Consider the following 27,513-nt stretch of genomic DNA (forward strand, 5'->3'; position numbering starts at 1 on the left):
CCGCGCACGCCCACTCGCACTCACGCTTGCACGCAGGCGCACGTGCGCACGCTCCCCGCCCCGACCCTGGCAGGCCCAGGCCGAGGAAGGAGAGGCCGCGGCCGGTCGTCCGGGCCGGGGTCGCAGCAGCCGCTGAGTAGGGTGGCTGTTTCCTCCCGCTCAGTCAGGACGCACAGGTTGGGCACGTGCGAGGCTCCGGGCCAGGGTGAGTGAGCCGTGGCTGCTGCTCGCGGGGACCCACAGCCGCGTGAAGGGGCCGAGGAGGGCCGGGGAGGCGGCCGGGGGTCCCGGCGGCGGACGCCGGTGCAGAGCCTAGCGGGGACGGAGGGCCGGGCTGAGCCTTTCACGGTCCCCGCTCCAGCTGGAAGAGCCCGCCCGGGGGACTGGGCCTACCCCGCCCAGGGTCTGGCTCCACAGAAGGTCTGGGGGTGGGGACCGGGAAAGCGAAGGGGGACCGAGCTGGGAGGTCCCTCTCTGCTCCCTGTGCTCCCCTGGGAATGGCCTCGCTGAGGGAGAAGTGAAGAGAAGGGGGTGGGGGACAGGTGAGGTCACAAGGCAGGAGGCCTTTTCGGCTGGTCTGGATGTGCTGGTGGAGATGTCTTTAGGTACTTGAATTTTTTAGTGGCTTTTGCATGTGTTTTGTGCGCTGACGTGTATTCCCAGCATGTGGCGTTCAGTAATATTTGTCGACTGAATGAGTGAGTGCAACTAGAATGTTGTTCTGGCCTCTTCAGTGGCTCACGTTGCCCGCCCGAGATGCTGGTAGACGCGCTTTTTAAAAATCCAGGCATTGCAGTGTTTGCTGGTTTGATTGAGACGTGCTAGAAAAAGAATAGTAGGGAAGGTCATGGGGATAAAAAGGTGAAATGATGATGCGGGCGGGGCCTAAGAACAGCAAGTGGGGCACCGAGGCTGCACGGTGGGTGGCACCAGCTTCTAAAGAGCTGGCGCTGGACTTAGCCGCAAGTTCCCTGGCTGAGCTGTCCGGAGAAGAAGAACCTAGAGCTTGCTCCCCAGTCCTCCGCCAGCTTACAAAGCACCTGGCAGCCATTAAAATGCAGGTTCTGGTTCAGCACGTGTGGGCGGGCGTTGCTCACAGGCTCCCAGGTGCTGCTGGTCTGCAGACCACACTCTGAGTAGCAAAGGCCACAAGCGTACTTCGAGTAGCGGGGCCCAGGACGATTTTCTGGGCCCCCAGGCCCTGGTGTCAGGAACAAGGAGAGACGCTGGCCAGTCTGTGAAGCTGCTGACCTGGCCTGCTGTTGACTCAGCGGACGAGTCCCCTTTGCGCACAGGGGCGCCCAGAGCAGACACAGGACGGGACGGCATCGGGAGCCTTGAGGTCGGCCTGCGAGGGAAGGCAGGCCCGGAGACCTGGGTGGCGGGTGACGCCGTGAGTCAGGAGCAGGGGTGCTAGGAATGAATGTGGTTTAAATCCTGCTCTGCCGCCAACCAGCCGTGCGACCGTGTGCGCGTTACTTCACTTCCCTCGGCCTCGTTTTTGAATTTCAGTCTGAAGTGGTGGAGAGAAGTCGACGGTTAGTGATCAGGAGTCTTTATTGTTGTTACGGTCATCATTATTACAGCCGGTACTCACTGAGCGTTTCCTCCGTACCAGGGGCCGCGCTACGTACTCTCGCTGTGTGAATTCTTTTACTCCTTACGGAGGCAACGCGAGGCGGGTGCAGCGCCCCGTATGACAGAGGAATAAGTCACTTTCCCCATGCCCCGTAGCCAGCGGGTGTCCTTGGACGTGGGCAGTCTGACTCCGGGGCAGCTCTTCTAACCCCACACGGTACACCGTGTCTCAGGAGGGTGGAGACGGGGGACACCAGGCGTCTTAGCTAGGAGGACGGGTCTGTTACCCAGGGATAAATCAACTTTCCCTCCAGAAGACAGAGTAAAAGAGAACAGTCCCAGCAGGGAGGGCTTCTTGGAGGTGGAAACTTGTAAGCCAGGTCCCGCGGTGAGAGACAACCCGTGGGGTCATTTGCTGCCCTCCGGGGGCCCCGGCTCTCTTCCCCGGGTTGGGGTGTCAGGGTGGCCTCGTCCGTGTCCCAGACTCTGCCTCACCTGGTCACCAGGTGAAGTGGCCGCCACTCTGGTCTGGTGGAGGGCAGGGCAAACAGAAGTACACACGCCCTGGTGCAGCCTGGGACCAAAGCGCCCCCTCGGGACCGTCGTCCCTCTGCGGGTCAGCACAGCCAGGGACTCTGGTCGGCCTCTCTGGGCCCTTCCCCACCTTCCCTCCCACAGGCCTCCTGGCGGAATCCGAGAGCCTCTCCTTCTGGATTCTCTTTGTGACCGAGGTCTGATTTCACCTGCTTCCAGGCCAGTGGGGCCGCTGCTGGCATCCCGCATCCCGCATCCCTGTGGCTCATCCTGCAGCCCCACGACGCTTCCTCGAGGCTTTTTGCGCCTGTGGGGCAGCGTGCTTCACACGGTGGGGCAGAGGGGGGCGGGGTCGACACTCCTGGGAGCAGCCCCGGCCCGACGGCTCCCAAAGCTCTCCAACAAGGTGGAGCCCGGTGCCCACGGCCCTTCCCCAGTCCTCTCCCAGTGCTTCCCAGGACCTCTGCCCACATAAGCTGCTCGCGTTGGAATCCTAGTCTCAGGGTCTGCTCCCAGCCCCAGGCAGGGGCTTCCCCGAGAGCCACCAGCGCCCCTTCCCTGCCCCCTCGGTCCCCAGTGAGGGCCCTTAGTCCTAAGCGCTTTGCAGGGCTTTCTGCGCCTCTTTGGATCCAGCAGGGAAAGTGGCCGTTCCCGTCCCGTCTCCAGGGGACGGTCCCTAACCACGGGGCGGCCTGACGCCCTGCAGGCGCTGCTGCTTCCTCCAGCCCTTCTCTCTGCGCACAGATCTAGCTCTGTTTTTATTGTAAGCAGCTCGCAGTCCTTTCGGGAAGTAGGCGCAGGTGTGAACGAAGAGCAGCAGCCAGGACACATCCTTTGCAGGCACTTGGCCACGGGGCGAGCGCTTTCCATAAGGAGCTTGTCGACGGGCAGCTGCTTCCACTGCGAGGGGACTTCGGTGCCTTTGCCCGGCTGGCATCCCTGTCAGGTGGCTTTGGAATAAATGGGCAGGGAGGAATTAGAAAGGCAGCTAGCTGCCCGCCTACAGATCGTTGAAAGAGTAGCTCCTTTTTCTTCCTCATTAGGGTCGATTTGGGACCCTGGTCAGGACCCAGGAACGAGAGGGGAGGGCAGGAAGCTGGCACCCACCCCCCACGCCTGGGCCTGGACAGGGTGCTCACCTGCAGGCTCAGCGCCGGGCTCTTTGGCGAGGCTTCTGACCAGTGACCTTCCTGAAAAGCAAGGGGGCCAGGGGGGACTCTGAGGACCAGGGTGGGGCTGTGGACGTTGCACTCTCCAAAGAGTACACAGCCCAGCTCTGGGGGGGTTTGCTCTGCTTCCTCGGCGACCGTGACCCTGGCATCCGGGCTTTGGGGCTTCCTAGGCCCAGGTTCACATCTTGCCGGTGCTGCTTGGGAGCTCCGTGACCTTGGCGTCGTCGCTGGAGCCCAGCTCGTCATCTGTGTAACAGGAGTCGGAGCTGTGACTCCCTGGTGGGGCTGCCGGGGAGGGTAGATGAGGGAAGCATACCGGCATGCCCTGTACTGTTTCTGGTCCAGAGACATGCAGAACGGACAGGTCTCCTCCTCCTGACTCTGTATGAATGCTTTGTCATTTTTTGGAGCCACAAGCCCAGTCCTGGCAGCGTTAAGTGTGGCTAGGACAGCAAGGCAGTCTCCCAGGGGCACGGCCCAGCCTGGGCTGTCTGCTCCCGCTTCCCGCCATGTGCGGCTGTGCACCCCCTCACAGGCCCTGCGGGACACGGGCTGCCCTCCGAGGGCTCGGGAGGTGGGGCTGTGGAGATGTGAGGAGCCCTTAATCCACCCAAAGGATCACGAAGCCACCCCGAATCTAGCATGTGGAACGCTGGACACCCTCTATCTTGCAGCTGGTGCCCCCAGGCCACACCCTGCCCTCCACCAAGGCCCCTGCATTCTGAGACCCCCTGGCTGTCCAGAGGGTCCCCTCCAGCTCCTGTCCTGGCCCAGGTGTCTTGGTGGGGGAGGGGTCCAGGAGCACCCCTGAAACATTAGCTTCAGGGAAGTCCTGCACCGTCTCCCTCGCTTCTAGCCAGACGTCCAGGAAACACTTGGGGGCCCTCAGAGCCCCGCCCCTGCCCCATCCCTGTCTCTCCCCCTCGGTGGCAGGGCGGTTGCCACATGGTTAGAAGCGTGTGTGTTGGGGCCTCTGTGTGTCGTCTTCCTGCGGATGGACATGCCCAGCTGGCAGTTGGCGTGTGTCTGTGGACCGTGGACGCCGGCCCGCGCATCACGTCCTCGTCCTGGCGACGCCGAGCACCTTTCAGCCTCTGGGGTTTCTCACCAGGGGACAGGCTTCCGGAGACAAAGTTCAGGCCGTGCGGTGCCCCAAGAGGGTGGGCCCAGGGCTGCAGCACGAGCTGCCTCTGCGCTGGCCGGTGGGCACTGACGCAGCTGCCAGGTGCGGGTGTCCTGAGGACTAGAGGGAGTTCATCATACAGCGCTTAGAGCAGGGCCTGGCTCCCGGTGAGCCCCGGAGGAGGGCTTGTTCCAGGAGGAGCATGCCCAGTGGACGCCGGGAGCATTCTGCAGGTGGAGCTTGAAAGGACATCAGCCTCTCAGGACAGTCGGCAGGCAGAGACTCTGGACCCGGGCCCCCGGTGTTCCACCCCCGGGAACCTTAGCTCCTCGTCCCTTTTAAGGCTTTCTGCGTTTCCTCCTTGGCTGAGAAGGACAAGCAGCCCTGGCTGAAGCACTGTAGTGCCTGCAGCTGCCACAGACGGGCTTAAAGACACCGCGATTCCAGTCCATTTACGGGCCTCGTTCTGAAGGTAGCTGGTCAGAGAAGCAGCAGAGAAGCGCACGGCAGCGGGAAGGCGTCCGTTTGCTTGACCAAAGTGGCCCTTTAACTGGATCTCGTGGTGGGGTTGGGCTTCGCCGGTGCTCGGGGGGCCAGGGGGCAGCGGCTGCCTCTGCCCCTCTGCTGTGTTCCGCTTCCCTGAGCTGCCGGCGAGGCCCCTCCCAGCCCGAGCCTTTCCCTTTCTCTCCTCCCCTGGTTTCGGGATCAGCCCCCACCCAGGGCCCCCCTAACCACCTCCACTCCCCCCAGACGGGCCGAGCTCTGCACTGTCTGCGCTGGAGGATAGCGTATAAGCCATTAAGCTCATGCCGTGTGAGTCCAGCAACCAGGATGATAAGACGCCAGGTTATTCTGTGTTTTCTCAACCGCCTCTTCCCTTCGGTTTGCATGGTGGTGAGTTAGATTCACATGCCGTTAAGACGGCTGTGCAGTATTTTTAATAGAAGGATGGCGGGCCCGGTGCGTGATGAAGTCTCCTCGTACGAGGCTGATGGAGGCTCCGTTCACGTGCTGGGCTGGGCAGAGGATGGGCGCTGCGGTGACATGACTTCCTGCTGTCCGCTCACCTCTGTGCCCCTCCCCTCCCACGTCATCTTCCCACAAACCAGGCATTACAGACGCAGTGGCCACACGCTTGGGCTCAAGCTCCTCCGGCTGCGCTGTGTCCCCAGGTCCTTAGGGACAGATGGGGTGAAGTGGCGGGCAGGACGCTGGCCCTTTCCGCAGGAGCGCCAGGGGGCAGCCAGCCTCCACCTGTTTTAGGGCCTCTGTGCCACCCCGTATGCAAACTTCCCTTTCAGCTTCCCCGCCAACCTTAAAAACACAGGTCAGGGCTTCCCTGGTGGCGCAGTGGTTGAGAGTCCACCTGCCGATGCAGGGGACACGGGTTCGTGCCCCAGTCCGGGAAGATCCCACGTGCCGCGGAGCGGCTGGGCCCGTGAGCCATGGCCACTGAGCCTGCGCATCCGGAGCCTGTGCTCCGCAACGGGAGAGGCCACGACAGTGAGAGGCCCGCGTACCGCAAAAATAAAAAAACAAGAAAAACACAGCTCATTTTATAGACTACGTGGACGTGTCCCCGGGTGTCAGGGGCCCAAGCGCCAGCCTCGACCTTGCCAGTTGCTGCACGTCTGGCGCCCCCCGGGGCCGCCAGAGGCCCCGGCCCAGGGCAGCCTCGTCCTCGCATGGTGGTTGCCCTGAGACATCCTACACGAGCGTGGACTCATGGAAGCCTCATTCACTCACTCATTCACTCAACAAACGTTTTGAGCCCCTGCTGTGTACCGGGCGCTGTTCTGGACACTGAGGACGCGGCAGTGACAGTGAGGCAGGAAGTAAACGCGAGTGTGCGTCGGGGGCTGCGGGCTGGGACCACAGAGCAGGTGTGGGGTCCACAGAGTCGTCGGGCGGGGGCTCAGGTTTGCCCAGCCGGGAAGGAATGAGCAGTGCGTCTGCGGGCAGAGCAGGCCGGGGAGAGGGGCACGCCCGCTGGTCCGGGGACAGCAGGGCCCTGTGGAGCTGGGGGAGACGCGAGAGAGCGGGCCGGCCTTGCAGGCCGCGGAGAGGACTTTGCTTTTCCATCTGAGTGAGGTGAGAGATCACTGCAGATGTTGAGCAGCACAGTGACTTGCTCTGACTTGCGTTTTTGAAGGATCCCTTTATTCCTCTGGTAAAAGAACAGACCGTGCGGAGGTCAGGGTAGAGTGAGGGCCACCCATGAGGAGCTGTCACAGTAATCCAGGGGGGAGGCGTTGGTGGCCGTGGGGGTGGGCCCCCTTCTCTACATCGTGACCGTTCTTTGGGTGGAGAACGTGAAGCTCTCACACCTAAACCATCTCAAGCTGTAACTGAAACGTTAATTAGAATTCTTCCTGTTGCAGGTGATAGAAACCAAACTCAAACCAACTTAGACTAAAAAATAAAATCCTGGTGTGGGTCAGGCATGGTTGGATCCAGCATCTCAGGAAGGGCCTCTCTTCCCATGGCTCGTCTCGGCTCTCCTGAGGTGGCAGAGCCACAAGTCCATCTGGGTTACTAGCTGGAGTGGTCGCTGGACAGAGGTTCCCGCATCTGGTAGTTGATTACCCAGCAGTACAGGGATAAGATTTTGAGCATTTTTTTAAAATGACGCTAAGCTAAAAGGTCACCTCTCCCCCACCTTCCGGAGGCTCCCTGTGAAGAGTGAACTGTCAGCACGTTCGAGGGAAACGTGTTCGGTCCCCTGCCTTCCACCTGGCTTCCCACAACTACCCCTGACAGTGTTTTCTCTCCTTCGTAGAATTCCAGTGCCGACCATCGAGTCCGACTGGATCTGGGCCTCTGGGACAAATTCAGTGAACTGGCTACCAAGTGCATTATTAAGATCGTGGAGTTTGCTAAACGTCTGCCAGGCTTCACCGGCTTGACCATCGCAGACCAAATCACCCTGTTGAAGGCGGCCTGTTTGGACATCCTGGTATGTGGCCTGAGCCCGCCGTCGGGGTGGGCAGGGAGGAGGGGTTGAGGCACCCTGGATCCCTAGCCTCTCCTTCTGCTGCCCAATGGCCAGAGGTGTCCCTGGAGCTGGACAGAAGCTTCGTATTCTCTCCCCAGTGTGGGCGCCCCTCTGTGTGGCCTGGGAAAGGGCCCCAAAACCCTTCAGTGCCACACTGTGGCTCCAGGGCCCTGGAGGGGTGAGGCCCATCCCAGCCCGGCCTCTGCAGGCCTCGGCCCCAGTGCCGGTGTCATCAGGCAGGGAAGCACTAGAGGTGGCAGGGGCGTGTCCCGCCTGGGGAAGTGTGTGCTGGGCCTCTGGAGGAGGTGGGGGGCAGCCCCCAGGGACGCGTCACAACGTAGGGAAGGTAAGGTGAGCTTTTGAGGTGCTTTAAAAGCGTAGGTTTTTCTTTTTATTACGTCTTTCATAGCTTTGGGTATAAACAGTTGTGCAAAGCAAATACAGTAACTGTAACTAGACACACGCACACACGCCTCCCACAGTCCCTCTCGGGAGGAGAGGGGGCTCAGGATGGGGCAGTTGTGCAGGAAGCTCGAATGTTTGTGTCTTTTCACTGGGAGCCGGATCTTAGGAGGAGTGGTAACGGTCACTCTGTAACCTACAGGGGCCGGGGATCACGAGGGTATCTATGATACTTTTCTTCTCATGAAATCAGAGGGTCTTGGATGGACCTAGGAACATTCAGAAAAAATGAAACATCAGAGCAGCATTAATCTGTCACATACGGGGACTGCCCTGGTGGTCCAGTGGTTAGGACTCTGCGCTTCCACTGCAGGGGGCACGGGTTCCATCCGTGCTCGGGGAGCTAAGATCCTGCAAGCCACACGGCCAAAAACCCAAAATCTGTCACATACCCACACGCTGTGGAGTTTGCAAACCTCAGCTCATCTGAGCCGCACGTGACAGAGTGGGCCGGGGGTGGAGACCCAGCCCGTTTTACAGGAGGAGCTGCATACCAGGTGAGTCACCTGAGTGCTGGGTTGCACGCCAGCGGCGTGAGAGGCATTGCAGCTCTGAGGCCCTAGAAGCACAAGCGGGGGCTGGGCCTGGGGACAGAGCCTGCCCGGCCCCCAGGGTGAGGGGCAGCTTGCCTGTGGGTCACGACGTAGGGAGGAGTTCTGGGGGCAGTGAACAACGGGGCGCCGGTGTGTCCTCACGAGTGCCGAGCGTGAGGCGCTCAGCCCAGTTTCACCTGAGCCGCTGGACGCTGCCACGCGGCGGCACCGCAACCATGGGGTCCTGACCCTGTGCCGCATGGCCACTGCGGGGCCTGGGACCTCCCGACTCTGGCTTTGGCCTGTGCCTGCTTCTTGGTTCTCCTTTTGTCTGGTTGCCAGGTGGCGGCCGTTTGTGATTCCCTCCCCTGCCGCCCTTCGGGAAAGGACGGGTGAGAGGATGCTCTGAGGTCCTCGGGGTGGGGAGGGCCTTCTTGCCACAGCGGCAGGTGCTCAGGGATCAGGGCCCCACCCGGGCCCCAGCAGCCGTCTCCCCGCATCTCACACTGACTGGGAACCCGGCAGCTCTCCTCCCTTTGCCCTCGGGGGACTTGGGAAGGACAGGAGCCACTTCCCGTGACCCCTCCTGGCCTCAGTGTACCCGTGTGTAAGATAGGAATGCGAGTTAACCAGGGGAGGCCCTTCTGCGGGCTCACGCGGCCCTGGTGGAGCGTAGATCAGGTGGGGGGCTCGGCAGTGAAAGCAGGGGCGGGGTCGGCAGGGCACGCAGGGCGGAGTCCAGGCTCTGGGCCGGCAGTCGGGAGACCTTTCCACTGCTCCCACTGGCCTTTCGGGGTGCAGTGTGGGGTTGGCATGCAGAGGGGGGAAGCCCTAGTGGGGGCAGGGCAGGATCTCCAGTCAGATGAGACAGGCAGAAGGAATACTTATTTAGCTCCAGACAAGTTCATGTCCAAAAATTTCTAGCAAAAGCACAAGATCCTGAAAAACACACAACGTCAAAGAGCATCTCTTGAGTGAGGATATCAACTGGCTGACGGTAGAGGCGGCTTCTCAGTGAAGCCACTGGTGTGTGGCGGGAGTGGGCCCGCGAGGCGCAAGGATGGGCACACACGGGCTGCAGCTGTTCTCAGCCCCTAGGAAGGAGAGTCCCGGGGCACCAGGCCTGGCCGCGTGCTGCCCCCGTGGCCACCAGCGCCTGTGCTGTGTCTCCTGCAGGACAGGCCGAGGAGGCCCAGGCGGGGGCGGGTCTGGTTGACAGTCCCGAGGAGTCCGCCTGCACTCCCCTCCACCATCCACCTGCGCCTCACTCCTGGCCACGCAGCGGTGACTGCCCTGCCTGGTTTCTAGCACCATCTGTGGCTCTGGGGCCCCACTAGGGAGGGCTGTTCCCCAGGGACTCAGTGGAGACAGGACCCCGGCCTGAGAGGGGCCAGCTCTGCTCTCGGAGGCCCAGCTGCCTGTGCCGTTGCAGGATCCAGGGTCCCTGTGAGAAAAGCCACAGCCTGCTGGCCTCAGGGTACTGAGCGGTCCCTGCGAGATGGGCGTGCTGGGACCGGACTCCCGGGCTCACACCCTGGCTCTGCCCCTCCGAGCAGCCCCGCTGAAGTGGGTGTGACGGTGGCTCCTCCCCAGTAAGGGACAACGGATGGGGTTAGTGCACTGGAAGCACTTGACTCAGTACCTGGCACTTAGGAAGAGCTCCCTTACCATAGCCGTCATCCTCCTTGCCACCACCATCATCGCCGCTAAGCCCAGAGCGTCTCTGTGCACGTTCACGGACACGCGTGTCTGCACGTGTAGGTGTGTACACAGTCGCCCACACGCTGCTGTCTGGAGCTGTGCTGGAGTGCAGCCGGTCTGAGTGCTGTGGTGTTAAAGGAAGTACGTGCTTTCAGACTTCGTGTTTAATAATACGAAATATCTCCTTGATGATTCTTTATGTTCTTAAAACAGTAGGTTGGATCTGTTAGGTTAACTAAAATATATTATTAAATGTTTTTTGATTTTTTATTTTATATTGGAGTACAGTTGACTTACCACGTGTTAGTCTCAGGTGTACAGCAAAGTGAGTCTATCCATTCTTTCTCAGATTCTGTTCCCATACAGGTCATTACAGAGTATTGAGTAGAGTTCCCTGTGCTCTACAGTAGGTCCTTGTTGATTATCTGTTTTATATATAGTAGTGTGTATATGTCAATCCCAAACTCCTACTAATTTATCCTTTCCCCCACCTTTCCCCTTTGGTAACCATAAGTTTGTTTTCGAAGTCTGTGAGTCTTGTTTCTGTTTTGTAAATAGGTTCATTTGTATCATTTTTTTTAGATTCCGTATATAAGTGATATCATATGATATTTGTCTTTTTTTGTGTGACTTGCTTCACTTAGTAAGTATAGTCTATAATCTCTAGGTGCATCATGTTGCTGCAGATGGCATTATTTCATTCCTTTTTCTGCTGAGTAATACTCTGTTGTATATACGTGCCACATCTTCTTTATCCACTCCTCTGTCGATGGACATTTAGGTTGTTTCCATGTGTTGGCTATTGTAAGTGGTGCTGCTGTGAACACGGGGGCATATGCATCTTTTTGAACGATAGTTTTCTGAGGACACATACCTGGGAGTGGGGTTGCTGGCTCATATGGCAGCTCTATTTGTAGTTTTATAAGGAACCTCCATACTGTTCTCCACAGTGGCTGTATCAGTTTACATTCCCACCAACAATGCAAGAGGGTTCCCTTTTCTCCACAACCCCTCCAGCATTTATTGTTTGTAAACTTTTTCATGATGGCCATTCTGACCAGTGTGAGATGATACCTCATTGTAATCTGATGTGCATTTCTCTAATTAGCGATGTTGAGCATCCTTTCATGTGCTTTTTGGCCATCTGTATGTCTTTTTGAAGAAATATCTATTTAGGTTTTCTCATTTTTTTATTCTGTTGTTTTTTTGATATTGAGCTGCATGCGCTGTTTGTATATTTTGCAGATTAACCCCTTGTCGGTCACTTTGATTGCAAATATTTTCTCCCATTCTGTGGGAGAAAATGGGGTTTTTTTTGTTTTGTTTATGGTTTCCTTTGCTGTGCAAAAGCTTTTAAATTTAGTTAGGTCCCATTTGTTTATTTTTGTTGTTATTTTCATTACACTAGGAAGTGGATCCAAAAAGATATTGCTGTCCAAGCATTTCTTCCAAGCATGTTCTTCCTATGTTTTCCTCTAAGAGTTTTATAGTATCTGGTCTTACATTTAGGTCTTTAATCCATTTTGAGTTTATTTTTGTGTATGGGGTTAGGGAGTGTTCTAATTTCATTCTTTGACATTTAGCTGTTCAGTTTTCCCAGCACCACTTATTGAAGAGACTGTCTTTTCTCCATCATATAGTCTTGCCTCCTTTGTCATAGATTAATTGACCATAGGAGCATGGGTTGATTTCTGTGCTTTCTATCCTGTTCCATTGATCTGTATTGCTGTTTTTGGTGCCAGTACCATATTGTCTTGATTACTGTAGCTTTGTAGTACAGTCTGAGGACAGGGAGTCTGATTCTTCCAGCTCCATTTTTCTTTCTCAGGATTGCTTTGGCCATTCGGGGTCTTATGTGTTTCCATACAAATTTTAAGATTTTTTTGTTGTTGTTCTAATTCTGTGAAACATACCATTGGTAATTTAATAGCAGTTGGGTTGAATCTGTAGATTGCCTTGGGTAGTATATTCATTTTGACAATATTGATTCTTCCAATCCAAGAACATGGTGTATCTTTCCACCTGTTTGTGTCAGCTTCAGTTTTGTTCATCTGTGTCTTATAGTTTTCAGGGTACAGGTCTTTTGCCTCCTTAGGTAGGTTTATTCCTAGGTATTTTATTCTTTTTTATTGCAACGATAAGTGGGATTGTTTCCTTAATTTCTGTTTCTGATATTCCATTCTTAAGAAATGCAAGAGATTTCTGTGTATTAATTTTGTATCCTGCAACTTTACCAGATTCATTGATAGGCTCTAGGAGTTTTCTGGTAACCTCTTTAGGATTTTTTATGTATAGTATCATGTCATCAGCAAACAGTGACAGTTGAACTTTCTTTTCCAATGTGGATTCCTTTTATTTCTTTTTCTTCTCTGATAGCCATGGCTAGGACTTCCAAAACTATGTTGAATAAAAGCGGCAAGAGTGGACAGCCTTGTCTTGTTTCTGACCTTAGAGGAAATGCTGTCAACTTTTCACCACTGAGAGTGATGTTTGCTGTGGTTTTGTCATATATGACCTTTATTATGTTGAGGTAGGCTCCCTCTCTAACCACTTTCTGGAGAGTTTTTATCATAAATGGGTGTTGACTTTTTTTTTTTTTTGAAATTTGATGTGTCTATTTATTTATTTATTTTTTTAGCATCTTTATTGGGGTATAATTGCTTTACAATGGTGTGTTAGTTTCTGCTTTATAACAAAGTGAATCAGTTATACATATGTTCCCATATCTCTTACCTCTTGCGTCTCCCTCCCTCCCACCCTCCCTATCCCACCCCTCCAGGCGGTCACAAAGCACCGAGCTGATCTCCCTGTGCCATGCGGCTGCTTCCCACTAGCTATCTACCTTACGTTTGGTATATGTCCATGCCTCTCTCTCGCTTTGTCACAGCTCACCCGTCCCCCTCCCCATATCCTCAAGTCCGTTCTCTAGTAGGTCTATGTCTTTATTCCTGTCTTACCCCTAGGTTCTTCATGACATTTTTTCCCCTGAAATTCCATATATATGTGTTAGCATATGGTATTTCTCTTTCTCTTTCTGACTTACTTCACTCTGTATGACAGACTCTAGGTCTATCCACCTCATTACAAATAGCTCAGTTTCGTTTCTTTTTATGGCTGAGTAATACTCCATTGTATATATGTGCCACATCTTCTTTATCCATTCATCCGATGATGGGCACTTAGGTTGTTTCCATCTCCGGGCTGTTGTAAATAGAGCTGCAATGAACATTTTAGTACATGACTCTTTTTGAATTATGGTTTTCTCAGGGTATATGCCCAGTAGTGGGATTGCTAGGTCATATGGTAGTTCTATTTGTAGTTTTTTAAGGAACCTCCATACTGTTCTCCATAGTGGCTGTACCAATTCACATTCCCACCAGCAGTGCAAGAGTGTTACCTTTTCTCCACACCCTCTCCAGCATTTATTGTTCCTAGTTTTGATGATGGCCATTCTGACTGGTGTGAGATGATCTCTCATTGTAGTTTTGATTTGCATTTCTCTAATGATTAATGATGTTGAGCATTCTTTCATGTGTTTGTTGGCAGTCTGTATATCTTCTTTGGAGAAATGTCTATTTAGGTCTTCTGCCCATTTTTGGATTGGGTTGTTTGTTTTTTTGTTATTGAGCTATATGAGCTGCTTGTAAATTTTGGAAATTAATCCTTTGTCAGTTGCTTCATTTGCAAATATTTTCTCCCATTCTGAGGGTTGTCTTTTGGTCTTGTTTATGGTTTCCTTTGCTGTGCAAAAGCTTTTAAGTTTCATTAGGTCCCATTTGTTTATTTTTGTTTTTATTTCCATTTCTCTAGGAGGTGGGTCAAAAAGGATCTTGCTGTGATTTATGTCAGAGTGTTCTGCCTATGTTTTCCTCTAAGAGTTTGATAGTTTCTGGCCTTACATTTAGGTCTTTAATCCATTTTGAGCTTATTTTTGTGTATGGTGTTAGGGAGTGATCTAATCTCATACCTGTCCAGTTTTCCCAGCACCACTTATTGAAGAGGCTGTCCTTTCTCCACTGTACATTCCTGCCTCCTTTATCAAAGATAAGGTAACCATATGTGTGTGGGTTTATCTCTGGGCTTTCTATCCTGTTCCATTGATCTATCTTTCTGTTTTTGTGCCAGTACCATGCTGTCTTGATTACTGTAGCTTTGTAGTATAGTCTGAAGTCAGGAAGCCTGATTCATGCAGCTCCATTTTTCGTTCTCAAGATTGCTTTGGCTATTCGGGGTCTTTTGTGTTTCCATACAGATGGTGAAATTTTTTGTTCCAGTTCTGTGAAAAATGCCAGTGGTAGTTTGATAGGGATTGCATTGAATCTGTAGATTGCTTTGGGTAGTAGAGTCATTTTCACAATGTTGATTCTTCCAATCCAAGAACATGGTATATCTCTCCATCTATTTGTATCATCTTTAATTTCTTTCATCAGTGTCTTATAATTTTCTGCATACAGGTCTTTTGTCTCCTTTGGTAGGTTTATTCCTAGATATTTTATTTTTTTGTTGCAGTGGTAAATGGGAGTGTTTTCTTGATTTCACGTTCAGATTTTTCATCATTAGTGTATAGGAATGCCAGAGATTTCTGTGCATTAATTTTGTATCCTGCAAATTTACCAGATTCATTGATTAGCTCTAGTAGTTTTCTGGTAGCATCTTTAGGATTCTCTATGTATAGTATCATGTCATCTGCAAACAGTGACAGCTTTACTTCTTCTTTTCCGATTTGGATTCCTTTTATTTTCTTTTCTTCTCTGATTGCTGTGGCTAAAACTTCCAAAACTATGTTGAATAAGAGTGGTGAGAGTGGGCAACCTAGTCTTATTCCTGATCTTAGTGGAAATGGTTTCAGTTTTTCACCATTGAGGATGATGTTGGCTGCGGGTTTGTCATATATGGCCTTTATTATGTTGAGGAAATTTCCCTCTATGCCTACTTTCTGCAGGGTTTTTATCATAAATGGGTGTTGAATTTTTCAAAAGCTTTCTCTGCATCTGTTGAGATGATCATATGGTTTTTCTCCTTCAGTTTGTTAATATGGTTTATCACATTGATTGATTTGCGTATATTGAAGAATCCTTGCATTCCTGGAATAAACCCCACTTGATCATGGTGTATTATCCTTTTAATGTGCTGTTGGATTCTGTTTGCTAGTATTTTGTTGAGGATGTTTGCATCTATGTTGATCAGTGATATTGGCCTGTAGTTTTCCTTCTTTGTGACATCCTTGTCTGGTTTAGGTATCAAGGTGATGGTGGCCTCATAGAATGAGTTTGGGAGTGTTCCTCCCTCTGCTATATTTCGGAAGAGTTTGAGAAGGATAGGTGTTAGCTCTTCTCTAAATGTTTGATAGAATTCGCCTGTGAAGCCATCTGGTCCTGGGCTTTTGTTTGTTGGAAGATTTTTAACCACAGTTTCAATTTCAGTGCTTGTGATTGGTCTGTTCATATTTTCTATTTCTTCTTGATTCAGTCTTGGCAGGTTGTGCATTTCTAAGAATTTGTCCATTTCTTCCAGGTTGTCCATTTTATTGGCATAGAGTTGCTTGTAGTAATCTCTCATGATCTTTTGTATTTCTGCAGTGTCAGTTTTTACTTCTCCTTTTTCATTTCTAATTCTATTGATTTGAGTCTTCTCCCTTTTTTTCTTGATGTGTCTGGCTAATGGTTTATCTATTTTGTTTATCTTCTCAAAGAACCAGCTTTTAGTTTTATTGATCTTTGCTATCATTTCCTTCATTTCTTTTTCATTTATTTCTGATCTGATTTTTATGATTTCTTTCCTTCTGCTAACTTTGGGGTTTTTTTGTTCTTCTTTCTCTAATTGCTTTAGGTGCAAGGTTAGTTTGTTTATTCGAGATGTTTCCTGTTTCTTGAGGTAGGCTTGTATTGCTATAAACTTCCCTCTTAGAACTGCTTTTGCTGCATCCCATAGGTTTTGGGTCGTCGTGTCTCCATTGTCATTTGTTTCTAGGTATTTTTTTAGTTCCTCTTTGATTTCTTCAGCGATCACTTCGTTATTAAGTAGTGTATTGTTTAGCCTCGATGTGTTTGTATTTTTTACAGATCTTTTCCTGTTATTGATATCTAGTCTCATAGCATTGTGGTTGGAAAAGATCCTTGATACAATTTCAATTTTCTTAAATTTACCAAGGCTTGATTTGTGACCCAAGATATGATGTATCCTGGAGAATGTTCCATGAGCACTTGAGAAAAATGTGTATTCTGTTGTTTTTGGATGGAATGTCCTATAAATATCAATTAAGTCCATCTTGTTTAATGTATCATTTAAAGCTTGTGTTTCCTTATTTATTTTCAGTTTTGATGATCTCTGTCCATTGGTGAAAGTGGGGTGTTAAAGTCCCCTACTATGATTGTGTTACTGTCGATTTCCCCTTTTATGGCTGTTAGTATTTGACTTATGTATTGAGGTGCTCCTATGTTGGGTGCATAAATATTTACAATTCTTATATCTTCTTCTTGGATCGATCTCTTGATCATTATGTAGTGTCCTTCTTTGTCTCTTCTAATAGTCTTTATTTTAAAGTCTATTTTGTCTCATATGAGAACTGCTACTCCAGCTTTCTTTTGGTTTCCATTTGCATGGAATATCTTTCTCCATCCCCTTACTTTCAGTCTGTATGTGTCTCTAGGTCTGAAGTGGGTCTCTTGTAGACAGCATATATATGGGTCTTGTTTTTGTATCCATTCAGCCAATCTGTGTCTTTTGGTGGGAGCATTTAGTCCGTTTACATTTAACGTAATTATCAATATGTATTTTCCTATTCCCATTTTCTAAATTCTTTTGGGTTCATTATTGTAGGTCTTTTCCTTCTCTTGTGTTTCTTGCCTAGAGAAGTTCCTTTAGCATTTGTTGTAAAGCTGGTTTGGTGGTGCTGAACTCTCTCAGCCTTTGCTTGTCTGTAAAGGTTTTAATTTCTCCATCAAATCTGAATGAGATCCTTGCTGGGTAGAGTAATCTTGGTTGCAGGTTTTTCTCCTTCATCACTTTAAATATGTCCTGCCAGTCCCTTCTGGCTTGCAGAGTATCTGCTGAAAGATCAGCTGTTAACCTTATGGGGATTCCCTTGTGTGTTATTTGTTGTTTTTCCCTTGCTGCTTTTAATATGCTTTCTTTGTATTTAATTTTTGACAGTTTGATTAATATGTGTCTTGGCGTATTTCTCCTTGGATTTATCCTGTATGGGACTCTCTGTGCTTCCTGGACTTGATTAACTATTTCCTTTCCCATATTAGGGAAGTTTTCAACTATAATCTCTTCAAATATTTTCTCAGTCCCTTTCTTTTTCTCTTCCTCTTCTGGAACCCCTATAATTCGAATGTTGGTGTGTTTAATGTTGTCCCAGAGGTCTCTGAGACTGTCCTCAGTTCTCTTCATTCTTTTTTCTTTATTCTGCTCTGCAGTAGTTATTTCCACTATTTTATCTTCCAGGTCACTTATCCGTTCCTCTGCCTCAGTTATTCTGCTGTTGATCCCATCTAGAGTATTTTAAATTTCATTTATTGTGTTGTTCATCGTTGCTTGTTTCATCTTTAGTTCTTCTAGGTCCTTGTTAAATGTTTCTTGCATTTTGTCTATTCTGTTTCCAAGATTTTGGATCATCTTTACTGTCATTACTCTGAATTCTTTTTCATGTAGACTGCCTATTTCCTCTTCATTTGTTAGGTCTGGTGGGTTTTTATCTTGCTCCTTCATCTGCTGTGTGTTTTTCTGTCTTCTCATTTTGCTTATCTTACTGTGTTTGGGGTCTCCTTTTTGCAGACTGCCTGTTCGTAGTTCCCGCTGTTTTTGATGTCTGTCTCCAGTGGCTAAGGTTGGTTCAGTGGGTTGTGTAGGCTTCCTGGTGGAGGGCACTAGTGCCTGTGTTCTGGTGGATGAGGCTGGATCTTATCTCTCTGGTGGGCAGGTCCATGTTTGGTGGTGTGTTTTGGGATGTCTGTGGACTTATTATGATTTTAGGCAGCCTCTCTGTTAATGGGTGGGGTTGTGTTCCTGTTTTGCTAGTTGTTTGGCATAGGGTTTCCAGCACTGTAGCTTGCTGGTCGTTGAGTGAAGTTGGGTGCTGGTGTTGAGATGGAGATCTCTGGGAGATTTTCGCCATTTGATATTACGTGGAGCTGGGAGGTCTCTTGTTGACCAGTGTCTTGAATTTGGCTCTCCCACCTCAGAGGCACAGCACTGACTCCTGGCTGCAGCACCAAGACCCTGTCATCCACACGGCTCAGAATAAAAGGGAGAAAAAGTAGAGAGAAAGAATTAGTAGAAGTAGGAAGGAAGGAAGGAAGGAAAGAAAAGAAGGAAAGAAAGAAAGGAGGGAGGGAGGGACGGTGGGAGGAAGGAAGGAAGGAAGAAAGATAAAGTAAAATAAAGTAAAATATAATAAAGTTATTAAATTTAAACATATTAAGAAGAAGAAAAAAAGGACGGATAGAACCCTGGGACAAATGGTGGAAGCAAAGCTATACAGACAAAATCTCACACAGAAGCATACACATACACACTCACAAAAAGAGGAAAAGGGGAAAAAATCATAATCTTGCTCTCAACGTCCACCTCCTTAATTTGGGATGATTCGTTGTGTATACATGTATTCCACAGATGCAGGGTACATCTAGTTGATTGTGGAGCTTTAATCCGTTGCTTCTGAGGCTGCTGGGAGAGATTTCCCTCTTTCTTCTTTGTTCTCACAGCTCCCAGGGCTCAGCTTTGGATTTGGCCCCGCCTCTGCGTGTAGGTCGCTGGAGGGCGTCTGTTCTTCACTCAGACGCTCAGACAGGACGGGGTTAAAGGAGCCACTGATTCGTGGGCTCTGGCTCAGTCAGGCCGGGGGGGAGGGAGGGGCACGATGCGGGGCGAGCCTGCGGCGGCAGAGGCCAGCGTGACATTGCACCAGCCTGAGGCACGCCGTGCATTCTCCCGGGGAAATTGTCCATGGATCCCGGGACCCTGGCAGTGGCGGGCTGCACAGGCTCCCCGGAAGGGGGGTGTGGATAGTGACCTGTGCTCGCACACAGGCTTCTTGGTGGCGGCAGCAGCAGCCTTAGCGTCTCATGTCTGTCTCTGGGGTCCGCACTTTTAGCTGCGGCTCGCGCCCGTCTCTGGAGCTCCTTTAAGCGGCGTTCTTAATCCCCTCTCCTCGCGCACCAGGAAACAAAGAGGAAAGAAAAGTCTCTTGCCTCTTCGGCAGCTCCAGACCTTTTCCTGGACTCCCTCCCGGCTAGCCGTGGCGCACTAACCCCTTCAGGCTGTGTTCACTCCGCCAACCCCAGTCCTCTCCCGGGGCTCTGACCGAAGCCTGAGCCTCAGCTCCCAGCCCCACCCGCCCCGGTGGGTGAGCAGACAAGCCTCTTGAGCTGGTGATTGCCGGTCGGCACCGATCCTCTGTGCTGGAATCTCCCCGCTTTGCCCTCTGCACCCCTGTTGCTGCGCTCTCTTCCATGGCTCTGAAGCTGCCCCCCTCTGCCACCCGCAGTCTCCACCCGTGAAGGGGCTTCCTAGTGTGTGGAAACCTTTCCTCCTTCACAGCTCCCTCCCACTGGTGCAGGTACCATCCCTATTCTTTTGTCTCTGTTTATTCATTTTTCTTTTGCCCTACCCAGGTACGTAGGGGGTTTCTTGCCTTTTGGGAGGTCTGAGGTCTTCTGCCAGCGTTCAGTAGGTGTTCTGTAGGAGCTGTTCCACATGTAGATGTATTTCTGGTGTATCTGTGGGGAGGAAGGTGATCTCCGCGTCCTACTCTTCCGCCATCTTCCCCTTGTCTCCAGTGTTGACTTTTGTCAAAAGCTTTTTCTGCATCTGTTAAGATGATCATATGGTTTTTATTCTTCAGTTTGTTAATATGGTGTATCACACTGATTGATTTGTGGATATTGAAGAATCCTTGCATCCTTGGGATAAATCCCACTTGATCATGGTGTATGGTTTGCTAGTATTTTGTTGAGGTTTTTTGCATCCATGTTTATCAGTGATGCTGGCCTGTAATTTTCTTCTTTTGGTGGTATCTTTGTCTGGTTTTGGTATCAGGTTGATGGTGGCCTCATAGAATGAGTTGGAGAGTGTTCCTTCCTCTGCAGTTTTTTGGAACAGTTTCAGAAGGGTAGGTGTTAACTCTGCTCTGAATGTTTGGTGGAATTCACTGTGCAGCCATCTGATCCTGGACTTTTGTTTGTTGGGAGTTTTTTAATCACAGTTTCAATTTCAGTACTTTTGATTGGTCTGTTCATATTTTCTATTTCTTCCTGGTTCAGTCTTGGGAGATTGAACCTTTCTAAGAATTTGCCCATTTCTTCCAGGTTGTCCACTTTATTGGCATACAGTTGGTTTGCAGTAGTCTCTTATGATCCTTTGTATTTTTGTGGTGTCCGTTGTAACTTCTCCTTTTTCATTTCTAATTTTATTGATTTGAACCCTCTCCCTTTTTGATGAGACTGGCTATAGGTTTATCAATTTTGTTTATCTTTTCCGATAACCAGCTTTTAGCTTCACTGATCTTTTCTGTTATTTTCTTCATCTCTATTTCATTTATTTCTGCTCTGATCTTTATGATTTCTTTTCGTCTGCTAACTTTGGGTTTTGTTTGTTCTTTATTTGCTCTAATTGCTTTAGGTGTAGGGTTAAGTTTTCATTTGAAGTTTTTCTTATTTCCTGAGGTAAGATTGTATTGCTATAAAATTCCCTCTTAGAACTGCTTTTGTTGCGTCCCATAGGTTTTGGATTGTTGTGCTTTTGTTTTCATTTGTCTCTAGATATTTTTGATTTTCTCTTTCATTTCTTCAGTGATCCATTGGTTGTTTAATAGCATATTGTTTAGTCTCCATGTGTTTGTGTTTTTTACAGTTCTTTTTCTTGGAGTCGATTTCTAATCTCATAGCATTGTGCTCGGAAAAGATGCTTTATACAATTTCAGTTATCTTAAATTCACCGAGGCTTGCTTTGTGGCCAAGCATGTGGTCAGTCCTGGAGAATGTTCCATGTGCACATGAGAAAAATGTGTATTCTGATGCTTTTGGATGGAATGCTCTCTAAATATCAATTAAGTCCATCTGGTCTAATGTGTCATTTAAGGCCTGTGTTTCCTTATTGCTTTTCTATCTAGATGATCTGTCCATTGCTGAAACAGGGGTGTTAAGGTCTCCCATTATTATTGTGTTACTGTCAATTTCTCCTTTTATGGCTGTTAGCCTGTTAGCCTTATATATTGAGGTGCTCTTATGTTTGGTGCATATATATTTACAATTGTTATATCGTCTTCTTGGATTGTTCCCTTGATCATTACGTAGTGTCCTTTTTTGTCTCTTGTAACATTCTTTTTTTATATAAATTTATTTATTTTATTTATTTTTGGCTGCGTTGGGTCTTCGTTGTTGCACGCAGGCTTTCTCTAGTTGTGGCGATTGGGGGCTACTCTTCGTTGTGGTGTGCAGGCTTCTCATTGCAGTGGCTTTGTCTTGTTGCAGAGCACAGGCTCTAGGTGCACGGGCTTCAGTAGTTGCAGCAGGTGAGTTAGTAGTTGTGGCTTGCGGGCTCTAGAGTGCAGGCTCAGTTGTGGCGCACGGGCTTAGTTGCTCCATGGCACGTGGGATCTTCCCAGACCAGGGCTCAAACCCATGTCCCCTGCATCGCCAGGTGGACTCTTAACCACTGTGCCACCAGGGAAGTCCCTCTTGTAATAGTCTTTTTTTTTTTTTTTTTTTTATTTTATTTTATTTTATTTTTTTGTGGTACGCGTGCCTCTCACTGCTGTGGCCTCTCCCGTTGCGGAGCACAGGCCCCGGACGTGCAGGCCCAGCAGCCACGGCCCATGGGCCCAGCCGCTCCGCGGCATGTGGGATCTTCCCGGACTGGGGCACGAACCCATGTCCCCTGCATCGGCAGGCGGACTCTCAACCACTGCGCCACCGGGGAAGCCCGTAAAGTATTCTTGATTGTAGGTTTTTCCCTTTCATCACTTTAAATATATCGTGCCCCCCCCCGCCCCCCTTGTGGCCTGCACAGTTTCTGCTGCAAAGTCAGGTGATAACCTTATGGGGATTCCCTTGTATGTTATTTGTTGTTTTTCCCTTGTTGCTTTTAATATTTTCTCTTTGTCTTTAATTTTTGTCAGTTTGATTACTATGTGTCTCGGTGTGTTCCTCCTTGGGTTTATCCTGCCTGGGACTCTCTGTGCTTCCTGGACTTGAGTGAGTGTTTCCTTTCTCATGTTAGGGAAGTTTTCAGGTATTACCTCTTCAAATATTTTTTCAGGCCCTTCTCTCTTTCTTCTCCTTCTGAGACCCCTATAATGTGAATGTTGGCACATTTAAAGTTGTCCCAGAGGTCACTTAGACTGTCCTCATTTCTTTGCATTCTTTTTTCTGTTCCATGGCAGTGATTTCCACCATTCTGTCTTCCAGGTCACTTATTCATTCTTCTGCTTCAGTTATTCTGGTATTGGTTCATCTTAGTGTATTTTTCATTTCAGTATTGTACTGTTCATCTTTGTTTGTTTTTTAAATTTTCTGGTTCTTTGTAAACATTTCTTGTATCTCACCAGTCTGTGTCTCCATTTTTTTTCTGAGATCTTGGATCATCTTTTCCGTCATTACTCTGAATTCTTTTTCAGGAAGATTGGCTAGCTCTACCTCACTTAGTTGTTCTTCTGGGGGTTTATCTTGTTCCCTCGTCTGGTGCATATTCCTCTGCCGTCTCATTTTGTCTAACTTGCTGTGTTTGTGGTCTCTATTTCTCAGGCTGCAGGAGTGTAATTCTTCTTGGTTGTGGTGTCTGCCCCCTGGTGGGTAAGGTTGGTCCAGGGGCTTGTGCAGGCTTCCTGGTGGGAGGGACTGGTGCCTGCACTCTGGTGGGTGGGGCTGGGTCTCGTCCCTCAGGTGGGCAGGGGCATGTCTAGAGGCAGTGTGTGGGCTCAGGGTGACTTTAGGCAGCCTGTCTGCTGATGGGTGGGGCCGTGTTCCTGTTTTGCTTGTTGTTTGGCCTGAGGCGTCCCAGCACTGGAGCCTGCAGGCTGTTGGGTGGGGCCAGGTCTCTGCCAAAATGGCGGCCTCCAGGAGCGCTCACACTGATGAATATTCCCAGTACCTCTGTCACCAGTGTCCTTTTCCCCACAGTGAGCCGCACCCAACCCCCGCCTCCCCGAGACACCCTCCAAAACCTGCAGGTAGGTCTGGCCCAGGCTGATACGATGTCACTGCTTTGCCCTGGGTCCCAGCGCACGTGAAGCCTTGTGTGCGCCCTCCAAGAGCAGATTCTGTTTCCTCCAGTCCTGTGGAGCTCCTGCGCTCAAGCCCTGCTGGCCTTCAAAGCCAAAGGCTCTGGGGGCTCCTCCTCCTGATGCGAGACCCCCAGGCTGGGGAGCCTGACATGGGGCTCAGAAGTCTCACTCCTGTGGGAGAACCTCTGCGAAATAATTATTTTCCAGTTTGTGTGTCGCCCCCCCCCCCCAGCAGTCTCGTTGTGGTGGCTTCTGTCTCTGGGTGTAGAATACCTTTTTTTGGTAGTTTCCAGTCTGTTTGGTCAATGGGTTTGTAACTGGTTGTTCAGCAGTTAATTGTGATTTTGGAGTTTTCGTGAGAGGAGATGAGCTCAGGTCCTTCTACTCCACCATCTTGTCTCCAGTCAACTCCTAAATAACTGCTCAGGCATGGGGGGCAGGCGGGGAGCCGCAGGGCCAAGCCAGTGGCCAGGAACCCAGGCTCTAGCGGTGTATTTATTATTAAATTTAAGTCAGCATACTTCGCGTAACATTTAGGCAGTGGCTCCCTGAGCGGTGATCTCAGAAGCTGCACAGCGAGGAGACTTGTGCTCCCAGCACAGGGGTTTTCTTCTCAGGAATGGCAGGCTGCTGGCACGTCCCCTGGGGAGACAGTTTGTTCCCATGTGGTCACCATTGCAGGTTCACGTACTGCCAGGGAGGACGACCAGGCACAGCTCTGTGTATGTGTTGTCATTATGGCACATCAACATTCCCACAAGCACTGGAGGACAAACAGTCAAATCAGGTCAGGACCTGCCCCCAAATTGCCAAACACAGTTAGTAAAGAGAACAAGATCGGTGAGCGACTGGAGTTTTCTCCTTTGCTGAAAAATTTAGAAATCCCTGGATTTTGTAAGCCCGGTTCAGGGAATTTCCTTAATAACTGGATAAGTATTAATTCATCACCTGCTGTGTGGACCACCCTGCCTTAGGTGCCAAGGAAACAGCAAGGGGCAGGACAGATAAAGAGCAGTGTCCTACTAGAAGCTCATCTCCTGGGGGAAGGTAAAGCAGGGCAAGGGGTCGGTTGTGCAATATCACACAGCAATGAAAAAGGTGCCTGCCCCACCAGCCAGCACGGGGAATCTCCCAGCCGCCACGTGGAGGGAACAGAAGCCAGACTAGACTGTGATTCCATTCACCCAAAGTTCAAATTCAGGCGGAACTAATTGATAGGAACAGAAGTCAAGATAATGGAGCCTCTTGGGGAGGAGGGTTCATCAGGAAAGGCCAAGGGTGCCTGTGGACGCCAGAACCATGGGTGCCGTGATCTGGTGGTGCTCACGCAGGCGCCCACGTGGGGCACGCATCCAGCTGTGTGTGCATCAGGCTGTGCACATGACCCACAGCAAGTGTGTTGTGTTAGTGACCTGTTGCCGTGTGGCAGGCTGCCCCAAACTGAGCCACTTAAAACAGTAGGTGTTACACAGCCCCTGCTGGCCGCGAGCCGGGTGGGTCTGCCAGGGGCTTTCTGAGGCTGCCGTGGCAACGTTGCGGGCCGCCTCATCTGAAGGCCTGACTGGGGCTAGATGGGCCGCTTCTGGGCGGGCTCAGCACACCTGCCCAGCAGGCTGGTGCCACTGGTGACCGGAGGGCCAGGCTCCTGGCCACATGGACCTCCCTGGGGGCTATGTGCACGTCCCGGTGACACGTCCGCCAGCCTCCCCAGGACAGGAGATTGGGGAGAACAGGCACAGGAGGCCATGCCTCCCGTGGCCTTGTGACATGCCCTCACTGCTCTGCATCCTGCCTGCAGGTCAAGTGCTGGTCTAGCCCCCTCTCCAGGGGAGGGGACTGAAGCTCTGCTCCGCAGAGGGGGTAGGAGCAGAGAATGTTTTAAAACCACCACGCGTGTTGTGCCTCAATTTTTATACCAGTGTATTTCCTACTTCGAAAAAAATGAGGTGGAGTGATTGATACAAAGTAATGGTTTTTAGGACACGTGCTCCCTGCTCCCTGCTCCCTGATGAGGTGACATTGAGCTGAGCGAGCCCTGAATATAAGAGCCCCCTGCGTGCAGGCCGGCGGAGAAGCGCGAAAGGCGAGGGAGCAGCCCGCGCACAGGCTTTGGTGCGGGCGGGGGCGGTGCCGCGGGGAGAAGGGGCGGTGCAGGGCCTGGAGAGGACCGCACGCCCGGGGGATGGCTGTGACGCCCAGGCGCCCTGATGACCGTGCTGAGCAGTGGGTCCGGCTGCAGAGGCGGAAGGACAGAAGCGGACGGGGCCGCTGCGCCCCACGCCCCATGCTCCGCGGCCCTGGCAGGCAGTGGGCGACCCTCGGCGTCCCTGGGGGCTGGGGAGAGGCGTCGTGCCCTGAGGAGGGTTAGCCTTGCCCATCGGCGGACTCTGTGTGTCCGCCACGCCCCTCCTTTGGAGGGTCGACCTGGCTGGGCCTGTTTTTACGCATCTCGTGGGGCCCGCATGCTCCTCCTCCCAGACCAAAGCCCCTCCTTTCAAACGAAGGGCGGTTTTTTCTGGAGCAGCGCTTGGCGGCGGCTGCTGGCGTTTGCCTTTAGCGTGACAAGCCGGAGCTCCGAGGTTTGTCCCCGGGGCGGCCTGGCCCAGCCCCAGGCCCTCGCCGCTGGACGCCCGTTTATGCCTGGTTTTGGCTTTGAACTTTGTAGGGCGAGGGGCAACAGGACGGGGTTTCACTGCTTCATCAGAGTCCACGTACTTTGCAGCTTGTGAGGAAAGCCCTGCCACGTGGAATGGGCGCCATGTGCGCTGCCGTCCGGGCTCGGGTTTCGGGGGAGCCGCGGGCGGCCCCTCCACCCCGGCGGGCGCAGCGCCCGTGCACGAAACTGCAGAGGCTTGCTGCCTGTTTGATCCAACCTGGAAGCGTGTGTAGCAGTTCCAAGCCCCTCAACCCCAAGCACGCGGTGACTCCTGCCAAGGCCATGCTCCTGGTGCCTCTCCAGACGCTGAGGGACCTTGGGCCGGGGGTTGGGAGTCTCATGCCAGCACCGTCACGCGTGTGGTCACATGTGTGCTCTTGGGCCTCCGAGGGAGCGAAGGCTTGTGCCCGACGACGTCTGGGTCCCTCTGCTGCTCTGACAGTGGCGTGGCTTCAGGCCCTGTCGGCCACCAAGGTGAAGGGCCACAGGCCGGCCAGAGGGACCCAGAGGGAATGGCTGAGCCCGGGGGAGGGGGCGGCGTCCCTGGACAAGTGTCCGAGAGGTGCAGCTGGTCCCCTCTAGGGAAGGAGTCTCTGTGGTGCTTTGATAACCACGCACATTCACGCCTGGGCTGCCACGGGCCACGCACCAGGCACGCAAAGCCTGAGCGCAGCTCCTGGTTCCGCCCAAGCCCCTACCGTGGAACGCGAAGGCTGTGCGATGTTCTCTCTCCAGGCCACTGGGCACGCGCCGCTGCGAGCCAGGTAGGTCCTGTGAAGAGCCGCCCAGGCTGGGAGCTGCAGAAGGCCCTCGGCAGGGCCAGGGGTCACCTCCCTGACAGGGGCACTCGGGCTTGGGTGGTGGCCTGAGGAGCCCCGAGGCTGGCTGCCGGGAGCAGAGGTGGAGAGCACAGGCCCGAAGCAAGCCATGCCTCCTGGGACTCACGTGACCCAGGACAAGCTGCTGGGGTCTGTGCCCTGCCCGTAGCATGGGGTGACAGTAGCGTCTGCCTCGTGGGTTGATACAGAAGTTAAGTCGCGGTTAGAAGCACCAGGCACGGGCCCCGTGTGGTCGGCGATCCACCCTGCATCAGCTGTTGCTGCACTAGGTGGGGCGTGCTCATGGCCATCTGCTGCTCTCAGACGTCTTCTGACCAGGAAGGCGCAGCAGCAGACCTCATCAGCAGGGCCGCCATGGCCCCCCACGGGGCGTCCACGCTGGAGTCCTGCCTGTCTGCGTCTTCCTAGGGATTGGGGGGACACAGCCACGGTGCGGGGGCATCTGGCCCTTCCCTGCAGTGGCCCGGCCCCTCCCTGGTTGCTGTGGTCCAGTGGCTGTGAGGCTCCTGCACCCACACTGCCCATCAGATTGGAAGAGCTTCCCCACCGGAAGCGTCCTTGCCCCAAACCCCCGGCACTTCCCTGAGACGATGCAAGATTCCGCAGAAATTCTTCTTTCGGGAGCCGTGGTGGGGTCGCAGAGAGCGGGCAGGGCTTTCTCAGGGGGCCACCCGACCCTCTGCCATGCCATGGGA

The 27,513-nt window shown here is 51.8% G+C and overlaps 1 protein-coding gene across 5 annotated transcripts in view; it reads left to right on the plus strand.

The window, feature by feature from the left end:
* Positions 1-27,513, plus strand: part of RARB (retinoic acid receptor beta) — a 782,786-nt gene that overhangs the window by 749,892 nt on the left and 5,381 nt on the right. For all 5 annotated transcript variants that reach the window (XM_060298661.2, XM_060298662.2, XM_060298664.1 and 2 more), the window contains one exon: positions 7,187-7,363. In XM_060298661.2, coding sequence (XP_060154644.1) covers positions 7,187-7,363 — 177 coding nt within the window. The remainder of the gene's footprint in view (positions 1-7,186; positions 7,364-27,513) is intronic.

The sequence above is a fragment of the Globicephala melas genome, chromosome 4 (assembly GCF_963455315.2).
Source record: "Globicephala melas chromosome 4, mGloMel1.2, whole genome shotgun sequence".
NCBI lineage: Eukaryota > Metazoa > Chordata > Mammalia > Artiodactyla > Delphinidae > Globicephala > Globicephala melas.